Genomic DNA, 13,681 nt, shown 5'->3' on the forward strand with positions numbered 1-13,681 from the left:
CCTTTTGATTTGCTAATGGGTTTCCTGCTACCTACAGAATTTAAATTAAGATCAAGAGCTTCCTGGCTCCCAAGATAGATTTATATGTTTACACAGTTAAAAATCTAACTAATAAAATCCATCCCCTTTTCAAAGGCATCTTCCCAGTGAAATCACTTCACTATAAAACAGGGTGTCTCGTTAAGTGTTCCCATTGTCTGTGTTGGATGAAATCCTATAGTACTAGAAAAGCACATGTCTCTATTTTTTCAAGTCAACACTGCCTGCAAAACAAGGGAATCTAATTAGAAACTTGATTTGAAGAAGAAATGGTGGGGCCACTCACAGCCTGCAGCTGAAGAAGCAGGTCATTCTTTTCCTGGAGGAGGGAGACTTGCTTTGATTTCAGCTCCTCCCTCTGAAATTCTGACTTCTCCAAGGCTTTTTGCAGCTGCATACACTCTTCCTTCAGTCCAGCTCCCTCCTTTCCCATTCCAGCAGATCTAACAAGAGGCTTGATCTCGAAGAAGAGCCTCATCCAAGGCCAGCTCTTCACAGCCATGAAAGCTCTTATGTTCCACTGGATCAAAAGAAGTGCATCCCTAAATCGAGGGTTTGGGGGAAAAAAAGAAAAGCAAGTTAACCTAGACTATAAGAGAGTTATTTTTCAAATTAAGATCCTTAATAAGCACATCTTTTTAGGAGTCATAAACTCTCATTAGTCTTCAAAGCACTTCTACATCCAAGCTCTCGTTTGATTCTAGCAAAAACTCTTTGAGGGACTTTTGGGGCTAACAATGTTGTAGACTAGGTGTCCTGAAAATGCTTCCACTACAAACATTCTATAATGAGAGGTGACCCTTAAAGAGGGTAAGAAGTATAAAGGGAGCTTAAAAAAAAGGAGCAAAAAGTGAATGCTTGTGCAGCCTGACCATCCTCACGGAAGGAGGAAGCCAGGCTTGGTATTGTAGAGTTTGTATTTTTATATCCTTGTGGATAAAGAGACAGGTTGAGATTTTCAAAGAATTTCACTCTTAATGAAAAGGAGGATTTAAAAATTCACCCACTGGCACAGAGAGAAGTCAAAGAGAAGTACATCTGATTTGGTCTGGGCTCAGGGTGAAAAAAATTTTTTTTACACTAGGAATTTTTTTTTGAAAACTATGAGCCAGCACCACTCAAGTGTTTGAAGTTTAAATCTGATTGGTGCAGAAATACACAAGAAATTAGCATAATCATTTTTTACACTGGTAATAAATACCCTTTGGGTCCCTGGGGGGAAAATGCAAAAGTGCACTGAAGAAAATACTCTAAAATCAAGCACTAGAGATTTTCTTAAAGTCCCCTTGAAGATTAGCTTACAATTCAAAATTACAAAACACATATAGAAAAAAATTCAACCATAAGTGAGGGTTCAGTTCAGTTGCTCAGTCGTGTCTGACTCTTGGCGACCCCATGAACCACAGCACACCAGGCCTCTCTGTCCGTCACCAACTCCCAGAGTCCACCCAAACCTATGTTCATCGAGTCGGTGATGCCATCCAGCCATCTCATCCTCTGTCATCATCTTCTTCTCCTCCCCTCAATCTTTGCCAGCATCAGGGTCTTTTCAAATGAGTCAGCTCTTTGCATCAGGTGGTCAAAGTATTGGAGTTTCAGCTTCAGCATCAATCCTTCCAATGAATATTCCAATGAATATCCAGCCAGGAAGAACTGGCTGGATCTCCTTGCAGTCCAAGGGTCTCTCAAGAGTCTTCTCCAACACCACAGTTCAAAAGCATCAATTCTTCGGTGCTCAGCTTTCTTTATAGTCCAAGTCTCACATCCATACACGACCACTGGAAAAACCATAGCCTTAACTAGATGGACCTTTGTTGACAAAGTAATGTCTCTGCTTTTCAATATGCTGTCTAGGTTGGTCATAACTTTCCTTCCAAGGAGTGTCTTTTAATTTCATGGCTGCAATCACCATCTGCAGTGATTCTGGAGCCCCGAAAAATAGTCAGCCACTGTTTCCACTGTTTCCCCATCTATTTGCCATGAAGTGATGGCACCGGATGCCATGATCTTAGTTTTCTTCATGTTGAGCTTTAAGCCAACTTTTTCACTCTCCTCTTTCACCTTCATCAAGAGGCTCTTTAGATCTTCTTCACTTTCTGCCATAAGGGTGGTGTCATCTGCATATCTGGGGTTATTGATGTGGACACCCACAATAAGGAATTTAATTAAGTCCCCAAGAATTTCAGAAAATGGAACCATCTAGCGGAGACCATACAGTAATACTAAAAGTTCTTAAAGACATAAAAGAAAGAATTGAAAAAAACAAAACAAGAAAAGAATGAGCCACTATGAAAAAAAAAGGTAGACAGATTTGAAAGAGGTCCACATAAAATGTCTAGCACTGAAAAGTATAGTTGTTGAAATAAAATACTCAATGGAAGAATTAAGCAGCTGATTAAACACACTGAAAAAAAAATTGTGAATTAAAATAAACCCAAGCAAGTGGAAGGAAGGATAGAATGAAGCTGAGATCAGAAACTAATGAACTAGAAAACAAACAAACAAAAATTTTAATTCTTTAGATAAATAATCTAAATGCTTTAAAGTATTTAAATTTTTAACTGAACGAAAATTTTTATTATCTTCCCTTGTGGTTTAGCTGGTAAAAAATCTGCCTGCAATCTGGGAGACCTTGGTTCATTCCCTGGGTTGGGAAGATCCTCTGGAGAAGGGAAAGGCTACCCACTCCAGTATTCTAGCCTGGAGAATTCCATGGACTGTATAATCCATGGGGTTGCAAAGAGTTGGACATGACTGAGAGACTTTCACTTAAATTTAAATAATCTAATTAAATAAACATCAGACATGAATAATCAAGAAAAATAAAGAGCACAAATAGTATTAGGAATGGTAATACCTAAGAATCCTAAGAATATAATAATCTATGATTATGTTCTAGAAACATAATTGTAGATATGACAGAGATTAAAAATTATAATCTAGCAAATTGGAAGATTTTTTAAAAATGTAAAATTTCTTTTTCTAGAGAAATTGATCTAAACTGATCTAAAACAAAATCTCAATAGGCTTATAACTATTAAATAAATTAAATCAAATCTGTAAAATCTATCATGAAAGAAATACCAGATCTGGACGGTTTTATAGGCAAATTTTACAAAAAAACTCAAAAATAAATAATCAAAATAAATCATTTCATGGTTTGAAAAGAGGAAACACTGCCTAATTCTTTTATGAGATTAAGGTAACTTTGATTAAAAGTCAGATAAAAGCAAGGGAAACAATTACAGGCCAAACTTATTCATGAACATTGATGCAGAAATACTATAATGTTATAACCAATCCTACAATGTATGAAAAAGATCATATTTCATAAACAAAGTAGGTTTAACACTTTTTAATCTATTAATTTAACTTAACACATTTATGAGTTAATGGAGAAAGAGTGAAATGAAAGTGTTAGTTGCTCAGTCGTGTCTGACTCTTTGCAACCCCATGGACTGCAGTACACCAGGCTCCTCTCTCCTTGAGATTCTCCAGGCATGAAAACTGGAGGGGATTGCCATTCCACCCTCCATGGGATCTTCCTGACTCGGGGATCAAACCCATGTCTCTGGTGTCTCCTGCGCTGGCAAGCTGGTTCTTTACCACTAGTGCCTCCTGAGAAGCCCAACCATGTAATTATTTCATAGATGCAAAAAAAGAATTTAATCATTTCTTGGTAAACATGATTAACAACAGAAGATGGCACAAATGTCCTCTATATAACATTTCATATCTACAAAAAAAAATATGGAAAACATGATATTGAGGAAAATAATATCTTCCCCCAAAGTCAGAAATATGACTCAGTCTGGCAAAAGTCTTTGAAATTGAAATGCCACAAGTTGGTGAGGATATAGAGTCATGGGACTTCCATAAACTTCTGGTAAAGAGTAAAATGAAAAGCATTTTGGCAACATCTCATAAAGCTGGAACTGTGTATAGCCTAAAACCTAATATTATAATTCATACCTAGAGAAATGCCACTCAAAGTGTGAGCCCTGGCCAACTGCTACCTACATACTATCAGCCATTGCACCAGCATTTTGAGTCACACTACCCTCAAGAAGGGCTTCCCTTATAAGGGAAAGAATCTGCCTGCAATGCAGGGGATCCAGGTTTGATTCCTGGGTTGGGAAGATCCCCTGTAGAAGGAAATGGCAACCCACTCCAGTATTCTTACCTGGAGAACCTCATGGACAGAGGAGCCTGGTGAGTTACTATCCATGGGGTCACAAGAGTCGGACACAACTTAGTGACTAAACCACCACCACTACCACCATCACCACCACCCTCAAGAAACTCTTGCATATGTGCAAGGGGAGACATTTATAAAAATATCACTGCAGAATTTTTTGTAATATAAAACATAATAAATAAGTTTACTTGAGCTGGCAAGTGAATAAATAAATTGTAGTATATTCATGCAACAGAATACTGTCCAACAGTTAAGATCAATAATCTATCATAGATTTATCAATATCAACTAATTTCAAAACTAGTACTGAGTGTAAAGAACAAATTTTAAGATAACACACACACAATGTTTCCATGGAGACTAAAAACTTGCAGAATCATGTAACCTTTTAAGGATATCTGCATATCTCTGCAGAACTTGGATCAAGGGAGAAATACACAAGGGACTTCAACTGTGTCTGTTTATTTATTTTTCAGAATATATTGTGAGTAACTACAGAAAAATGTTATATGTTTTTCTGTTTTATATGTGAAACATGAATGAAACAGAGTGACAAACACAAATTCAGGATCTGGGGAGCTAGGAATAGGACCTGGATCAAGGAAGAAATACATGAAAGGCTTCTACTTTGTCTATTAATTTAATTATTTATTTTTAAGTTGTGAGGAATTGCAGAGAAAATGTTAGGAATTGATATACTTTGATGACAGCTCCATGAGTACACATTATAGTATTTTCTCTATTTTAAGTGTTTGAAATATTTCATAATAATTCTTTTAAAGTCATTCTTTAAATGTCTAAAGTCAATTAGACAGGATAGATAGTAAATACCTCATTTTAGAGATGAAGGAGGTGAACTGAGAAAATTAAGAGTCTCATACACGTTTACAAAACCTGTCACAGAAGTCATATCTCCTGATCCCTGAACTCTCATAAACTCCCATACCATGTTGGATACTATATGGGAGTCATGGAAAACTCTTAGGAGATGTCTCTCTGATATCTGTGATAATGTAACGGTTTCTCTCTTCTTTGGGGAAACAGAAGGAATTAACAACTTTCAAGTATGCAAATCATACCAAGACCTGTGGACCTATCTACAGTAAAAAGTGAATATGACAACCACAGAACCCCTTGCTCAAAATCCCTTTGTTTAGAGCTTGCTTTTCCATAATTCTATTAAAGGATTAACAAAACATACACTCAGTGTCCAGAGGTGGTGATAAATGTCCCTAATGAACCTGCCCGAATTGAAGTAAGAGAGTTATGGTTACATGTCACCAAGAGTCAGTTTCTGACCCAGAGGATGCTGTAAAGTGGTCAGAAAACCTACCTACTTTACAGCAGATTTCCCCACAGAGTTGGCTGTGAGATGCCTGCCAGCCCTTCTAGGTCTGCTTCTGTTTTGAATTATGAGTCACACCACTCTCAGAGAGCCACACTTTGCCAACTATAAAGAATCCCTCCAAAGGGAAGACTGGAAGCAATGCAAGAAATATCTGAATTATGCTTATTCTTAGTTAGGGAAATAAAAGCTGTTTGTGCTCTGTTTGGTGTTCTATAATTTTAAAAATTTCACATTAAGTCCCAGACTAAGCAAAGGTGGCAGAGCTCTTTACCCTGACTCATTATAAGGCAGTGAGAAGTCGCCTAGACTGAGGCACACTGTTGCTCTAGCAGTGGGGGTGCAGGGTTGGATATCATACCTCTCTTCCAGGATCCTTTGGAATTTCATTTGCATCAGTTTTCCCCGTACTCTGGCTTGGAACAATGTGAAGACTTCTGATAATCTCTCGTCTCTCATGGCTTCCAGTTTGCCCAGAAAACCAGCTTTTAAAAGCACCTAAAAGAAATGTCAAATGTCAGTTCCAGTCCTAGTGGGCATTCGGTAAATGTCTACTGAATGGCCATATGAGCAACTGATGTATTTGATGATCAGTTCTATTTCTTGTTAATTTTTCATAATGTGCAAAATGTAAATTCTAGAAAGTTTGGTTTTATAAACCTAAAGCTTGCCAAAGCAAAAAACTTCATTTAACCCTGTGGCTGTATTAGTTCCTTAAGAACTTAGACTCTCTTCCTCCTGATCTATTAGCTATGTCTAGGTTGTTTAAGGAACTTGATTTTAATTTTAAGCTAGGCCCAGGCAGGTAAAGTGCCAGATAGTGAAAATTTTTAGGCTTCGCAGGCCACACTCAGTCTCTGTAGAACCTCTGCTCCCACACCACTCCCTCCCTCCTCCCCGCCTCCTCTACCTGTGCCTCCTCCTCCTCGTTTATTTTTTTTCCTCTTTAAAAATGTCAAATCATTTTTAGCAAGGGGGCCATATAAAAAATAGGCCTTTGATATGGCCCTTAGGCCATAGTTTGCTGACCACTGCTCTAGAGAAAGTCACCTTCATCTTAGACAATAAAAAAATATACACACAATTTTTTTTTAAAGAATCATTAGTAAGGGTCAAGATGAGGTGAGTGAGGTACTTAAAGCACAAATTTCAAGGAAGCACTCACTTTCAGGGTTGTACAAGTCAGTACTTATACCACCCTACGAGTGAGTGCTGCCTCAGATTTTGTGCTTTAGGAGGCTCTCTCAATTCATGTTGTGTGATTCTTTGTGACCCTATGGACCACCACGCTTCTCTGTCCATAGGATTCTCTAGGCAAAAATATTGGAGTGGGTAGCCATGCCCTTCCCCAGGGGATCTTCCCAACCCAGGGACCAAACTCAAGTCTTCTGCATTGGCAGCTGGATTCGTTATCACTAGTGCTACCCGGGAAGCCCCTCAACTCGTAATAGTCCTAGCCTAGGTAAGTGGTACACAACAAAAATAACTAAACATACAAGGAAGCAAGGTACCAGGAGTGAAAATCAGCAGAAACAGGTACTCAAAAGGTAGGAGTTGAGTAACATTTTATAAGCATGTCCAACAGAGTTCTCTTTCTGTAAGCTCTCTATCATACATCCTGCAATTCTCCTTTAAGTAATCTGGCCCTTATATGGCTTCCCCAGAGGCTCAGCAGTAAAGAATCTGCCTGGAATGCAGGAGACACAGGAGACTCGGGTTTGATCCCTGGGTCAGAAAGATCCCCAGAAGGAAATGGCAACCCACTCCAGTGTTCTTGCCTGGAGAATTCCACGGACAGAGAAGGCTGGTGGCCTACAGTCCATGGGGTCGCAAGAGTCAAACGTGATTAAAGCAACTTGACACATGGATATCATTAGAGACAACCTGATACTGTCAGGTGGAAACCAAATGTGATAGAGGTTTCCCAAAACATGAGGATCGTGCCAAAATTGCCAAGATGGAGCAGAATTTAGCGAATCACATCTAAGGAAGTTAGCTTTGGACTAACTTTTTGGATAGTAGGGTTGATCTTACTGTTTTTAGTTACTCAGACAGTCTTTCAGAATTAATTTCCTGAAAGCATTCTTATGGATGAATCCGTTCACATGCAGACAGGCAGTTATCTCCAGTAAGCGGATTCAATTTTGTCTAGCTCTGATGTGTATAAACAATTTTTATCACCCTAAAGGTGATTTATTATTTTATATCTTGGCACAAACTTGCTTAGATAAGTAATTATAAAGATGTATTAATAAATATAATCAAGGCCATCATTAAGAATCTACAAACAATAAATGCTGGAAAGGGTATGGAGAAAAGGGAGTCCTCTTTTGGGGTAGGAATGCAAATTGATACAGCCACTATGGAGAACAGTATGCAGATTCCTTAAAAAACTAGAAATAAAATTATCATATAGCCCAGCAATCCTACTACTGGGCATATTCCCTAAGAAAACCATAATTGAAAAAGACACATGTATCCCAATGTTCATTGCAGTACTATTTACAATAGCTAGAACATGGAACCAACCTAGATGTCCATTGACAGAGAGGTGAATAAAGAAGTTGTACACAAGGGAATATTTCTCTACGACAGTCTAGAAGGGTGGGATGGAGTAGGAGGCAGGAGAGAGGTTCAAGAAGGAGGGGACGTATATATGTGTGTGTTCAGTCACTAAGTCGTGTCTGACTCTTTGCAACCCCATGGACTTGTAGCACACCAGGCTCCCCTGTCCTTTACTATCTCCCAGAGTTTGCTCAAATTCATGTCCATTGAGTGATACTATCTAACCATCTCATGCATATACCGATGGCCAATTCATGTTGATATATGGCAGAAACCAACACAATATTGTAAAGCAATTATCCTCCAATTAAAATATATATATATATATATATACACATGATAGAGCAAAAAATGTAATCAAGGCTAAGTTTCAAAGAGCACTGACTTTCAAATTTTCTCTCTCAACAAAGCCAAAGTTTTCACTCTCAACAGAGTTCTGTTTGTATTATTTGTGGTCACAAGAGCTGTAAAAGCCTTATAATTGCATTTTCATGGGTATTTTAAGATATACAGACTTTCCTCCCACTCTTTTCCAAATGCATTCTTTGTGGTTCTCTGGTTACCTTAGTGATTCCAAAGCGGTACTGGGTATGGTCTGTCTCTAAGGAGTCAAGTAATTCTTCAGCTGCTTTTCTGTTGCTTGCAAATTTGCTCTTTGGAAACACCCTTGGGTTCAGAATGTAGTACCTAATTTAAGTAAAAAACAAATCCAGGTCAGGGGTGCAAATAAAGAATAATTTGGACAAGTAAGGCAAAGGAAAGTGTGTATATATATATATATATATATATATATATATATATATATAAACTTCCACCTCTCCTATCAATATGTTCAATTTTCACAAAACTCTTGGCAATAATAATAGGATACAAGCAATAATTCTTTCCTTTGGTATAATAGTTTATACTTTTCATTGTGCTGTCAAGACCACCTCACTTGATTTTATGCTCAAGAGGAAGGAGGGAGAGAGTGGAGTAGGGATCAGAGGAAAGACAAAGAGACAGGCTTAAGTGTCTCTAAGTACAGATAAGGACACTGAGAAGCAGAGACATTAAAGAACTTTTCCAGGATTCCCTCATCCTAATGGTGAGTTGCTGGAGAGCTAGAAATATGCTTCTTAATACTGACACAGGTACTCTTTCTACTCTACTCTACTTTGCTCAAATTAGCTTGATGACTTATAATTGACACTTTCAGAATTCAGGAAATAGAAAGTAAAAATGCCTGTCTTGCCTCCTGCCGCATACCCTGCTGGCTTTCTGCCTTTCACAGGCTCTGCTAGGAAAGAAACAGCCCGCTTGGATGGCAGCTACGATTAAGTACCAACAACATTGCAGAGATTCAATTCAGCCTCTGTATCGTTCTTCTCTATATATTTTTTCTATATGTGGGTCTATTATCCAGTAATAGAGATTTAAGGATATTACAGCTACATGGATGTTGGATTTAAGGGGAAATAATAATGGAACTCTGTCATCATATATCTCACCACCACCAAAACACATCGATCTGTCGTCTGGAGGATATCCACCAACAAACAATGCATGCCTAAGTACTCAGAAAGAGAGGGGGGAAAGAGAAATGCTCCAGGCTTCTTGAATCCCAGGATGTATGTTTACCTTTGCTTAAAATCAGCATACAGCAGTCGGTGTGGAAAACCTTCACGGCATATCCTGATCCCTTCTACGACACCATTACAGCGCAGCTGCTGTAGAACCAAATAAGGGTCCATTACACCTGAAAAAGGAGGTTCACTGTGAGTCCATGTCTAAAATGATGGTTACCCTAGATTCTGTCCTAGCTGCTGCATCTTGAGTTAAAAGAGTCTGAATCTGCTGTTCTCTACACGATAGTTCAAAGGATTCATTCACTGTCAGCCTGATGGCTCTCAAAGTCCCCACCTATAATGTAGGAGTCTCTAAGTAGGATTTACCTGGGATGAATCCTTTAGTTCACATTTAGTCAAGATTATACAAGCAAATACTCCTAGAAGGTGAAAAAATACATTTTTGTCCTAATGTAACTGGCTGGTATGATATCCATTTGCCAGTCAAAAGTCCACTATAGTGGGGATAAAATACAAAAGAGAACTGGCACCTCCAAGTAGGAAGGGGAAGGGATTACAAAAAGGGAGAATGCAAATAAAGGGGAAGGTAAGCACAGCCACAGAATTCTGTTCACTGTTTCGCATTGGGAAGAACTGGCCACACCCAGTCTACATTCTCTTCTGGTGATCTTGAGAAAACTTAAGTTGTGTTCTGAAGTATAAGCCTTCTCCTAGTACCCCTTTGTTCCTGAGATGAAGCCCACTAGAGATGCAGCTGCAGTCTCTGATAGAAGCCTTTGAAAAGCCAACCAATAAGCCATTGTATCTGGCTCTCAGTAAGGCATCTGGAAGAAGCCAAATGGCACTCTCCTAACAAAGACCTGCTAGAATGTTATAAGGAAAATGGGAAAGAGATGATTTTTTGCTTCTGCCCAGGGTCACAGAAATAAACGGTAGGACATATATCCATAGTCCTGTACTCCCATCCCTGTCACAGACAGAAACAGATCATCTGTGAGAAGGAGCGAAAGCCGAGTTCTGTGACACAATAGCATCAAGCATGCTTATTCCCTTTAAGGACATATGAAGAACTGTTCTGATGAGATCATGAAGCTTTTCTTATGACTTTGCCTTCAGAATTAAAAAAAAAAAAAAACCCTGCTGATATCAGAGCTGGCTCGATGGGAGGCAACTCTAATAGGTAACAGATTTGCTTCAAAATAGAGGCAGCTAATTAGATTCCTTGCTGGATGGAAGCAGTGTCCCTAGATGCATTCAGAAACCCAGCTGATGAGAAACAATAAGGCAAAAAACATACAGCGTGAATGAACATGAAGTATTTGCATTGCAAAAACTCAAACTGCAGCATCACCGTTTAGCATTACACTTTCCCCAAACAGGTCACAGACTGTCAAGATTGGGGTCTTAATTATAGGATGTTAATAAAACTGCAAGGTTTTACAGAACCTCAGAAATCAGGATCAGCAACATTTGGCTACCTAATCCAAGGATGATTAGTGCTCTGAAGACAGTAACTGCTTGTCACATACACAGCTTCAAGGCTGACAGCCTCCGACCAAGCTCCATAAAAGCCAGTAATTCAAGAGAAGGCTGGGAATCTTCAAATCCAAGAAGTAAGGAAAGCAATCCCTGTAATTAATATCTGTAGAAACTTTGCTTTGTTAATTAAAACATAAATAATTCACCACCACCTATCTTTCTCATCACCCCCACCCCAGCACTATCCATTCATTAAAAAGTGTCCACTACAAAAGCCAAGAAATGGAAAAATCTAAGTGCCCACTGATGGATGAACAACTAAAAGAGATGTGGTATATAGGTATCATGGAATGTTATTCAGCCATATAAAAGGAAGATATCCTCCCATGTATGAAAACATAAAAGGACCTTGAGGTCATTATGCTAAACAAAATAAGACAGAGAAAGACAAATACCATACGATCTCATTTATGATTCTAGATATTTTCATCCTAAATGTCTTTCCTGAAAGCATTCTTGCCACTAGTGTTTTCATTGCACAACTAATTGGCCATGCAGCAATTTTGCCATAAAAGATAAAATAACTGGTTTCAACTGACTGACAGTTTGGTTTCATTTCTCCATTGACACAGTACTCTCATTCTCATATTACATGAATCTGAAAGAGGCCGAGGGCCTCCAGTGCAGAGTTGGACCCACATTTTCCATAGAACTTGGAACATCTACCAACAGACATGTGACCATATGCCAAGAACAAATAGTAGTGTGGAAAGCTTTCACAACATGATACAAAGCTCAGTTACAAACATCTGTTTTAGTACTTGTATTTAGTGACAGCTCTCTCACTGAGGCAAGAAATTTTTGCAAAAAATAAAAAGTGTAGTGCAGAACAAAAAGGTGAATCAATAAGCCAAAAAAATGTCTAATGAGCTATGAACAAAGACTTGGAAGACAAATGGTTAGGGTCAACCCGCAAAGTAAAATCAGTCATGTGCACAGTGTCACCATGGGTCTGTACACATTTTAAGTACATTCAAAGAATCCATATTTCACAATAAAGTGTTTTTAATTTTGTTAGTCATTTTTCATGTTTAATTATATTCTTTTAATGTCCCTCTTTTTTTTGTTGTTGTTTTATCTTTTATGACAAAATTGCTTGATGGCTAATTGGTTCTGTAGGTGAAAGTTTGCTGCAAAAATGCTTGTGCAAAGATTTTAATAGCAAAGAAGCTTATGGTGAAAATATCACTCACTTATACATGAAATCTTAAAAATACAAACAAACAAATGTATAAAAAAAGAGATTCAGTTTTGTGGTTACTGGAAGTGGGGTAGAGGAGGGGAAATTGGATGAAAGGTCATCAAAAGGTGTGAGCTTCCATTTTTAAGATAAATAAGTCTTAGGGGTGTAATGTGCACCATGATGACTATAGTTAATATTGCAGTACGGTATACCAAAAATTATTAAGAGAGTAAATCCTAAGAGTTCTCATCACAAGAAATATTTTTCTCTTTGTTTTGAATGTATAAGAGATGATGGATGTTATCATTTCATAATGTATACAAGGCAAACCATTATGCTGTATACCTTAAATTTGTAGGCGCTGCATGTTAATTATATCTCAATAAAATAGAAGAAAAAAATTAGAACATTTTAAAAAAAGTATCTACTGCCCCGGAGTACATAACTAAAGAGATGGGTACTATTAAGGAGAGGGAAGATAGCAATATGATAAAGCAAGACTAGAGGGAGTTCTTAACAATTAGAAATGGATTTAGAATCTCTCTTTATGGTCAATTAAGATAATTTAGACCAAATGATTTCCTTTTTGCTGAAATATCCACCTTAATCCCCCAACTGATTATTCAATCCCTTTTTTTTTATACTTTGCCCTTGTAGACAATGGCATTGAAGCTCATCCACATTTTAGCATGAAATTCCAGGAGGAATTTAAATGATAATATCAAGTATTCTAATGTTACCCAACTGAGTCTGCTTTGTGAAATCCTTCTGCATATCCACCTGAATCTTAATTCAAAGGCAATCTTGAGGAAGTTTTGAAAAACTCACTTTTAACTTATTTTAGTTTTCTTTATTAAAATCTACCCTTATATAAAAGAGACTGGTGAATGCTTCTTTGAAAGACGTTCAACATAGCTTAAATCAAAAGAATTTCCTAGTGTAGATTACAAGAAATCTACTTACCTGGTGTTTTGTTCACATTGGGATTTATGCATCTCACAAAATGAGGTGCAGTTGATTTCAGGTTAGTCATTAATTTATTTAGGTTTTCCTAAAATGGAGAACATAATCAACACAAAATCACTTAGAAATCACTAAAAAGACCAATCTACCTCAAGGGTCTCCATGGTGATCAACTTAATCTTAAAACCAGATACAAACCAACAAAGAAATAATGAATTCAACATTTTTCCCTGCTTACCAAAGTATATTATTTCCTTCCTATGAGAAGTCAATATTTATCT

General features: G+C 37.8%; 1 protein-coding gene across 1 annotated transcript in view; it reads right to left on the reverse strand.

Annotated features, from left to right (window-relative positions):
* Positions 1–13,681, reverse strand: part of MYH15 (myosin heavy chain 15) — a 157,057-nt gene that overhangs the window by 80,847 nt on the left and 62,529 nt on the right. Inside the window, exons 18-22 of the mRNA XM_068968346.1 lie at positions 13,401–13,488; positions 9,768–9,885; positions 8,711–8,834; positions 5,944–6,080; positions 326–581 (exon numbers count right to left, since the gene is read on the reverse strand). Of these exons, the coding sequence (XP_068824447.1) occupies positions 326–581; positions 5,944–6,080; positions 8,711–8,834; positions 9,768–9,885; positions 13,401–13,488 (723 nt within the window). The remainder of the gene's footprint in view (positions 1–325; positions 582–5,943; positions 6,081–8,710; positions 8,835–9,767; positions 9,886–13,400; positions 13,489–13,681) is intronic.

This window comes from Capricornis sumatraensis, chromosome 1 (assembly GCF_032405125.1).
Source record: "Capricornis sumatraensis isolate serow.1 chromosome 1, serow.2, whole genome shotgun sequence".
Classification (NCBI taxonomy): domain Eukaryota; kingdom Metazoa; phylum Chordata; class Mammalia; order Artiodactyla; family Bovidae; genus Capricornis; species Capricornis sumatraensis.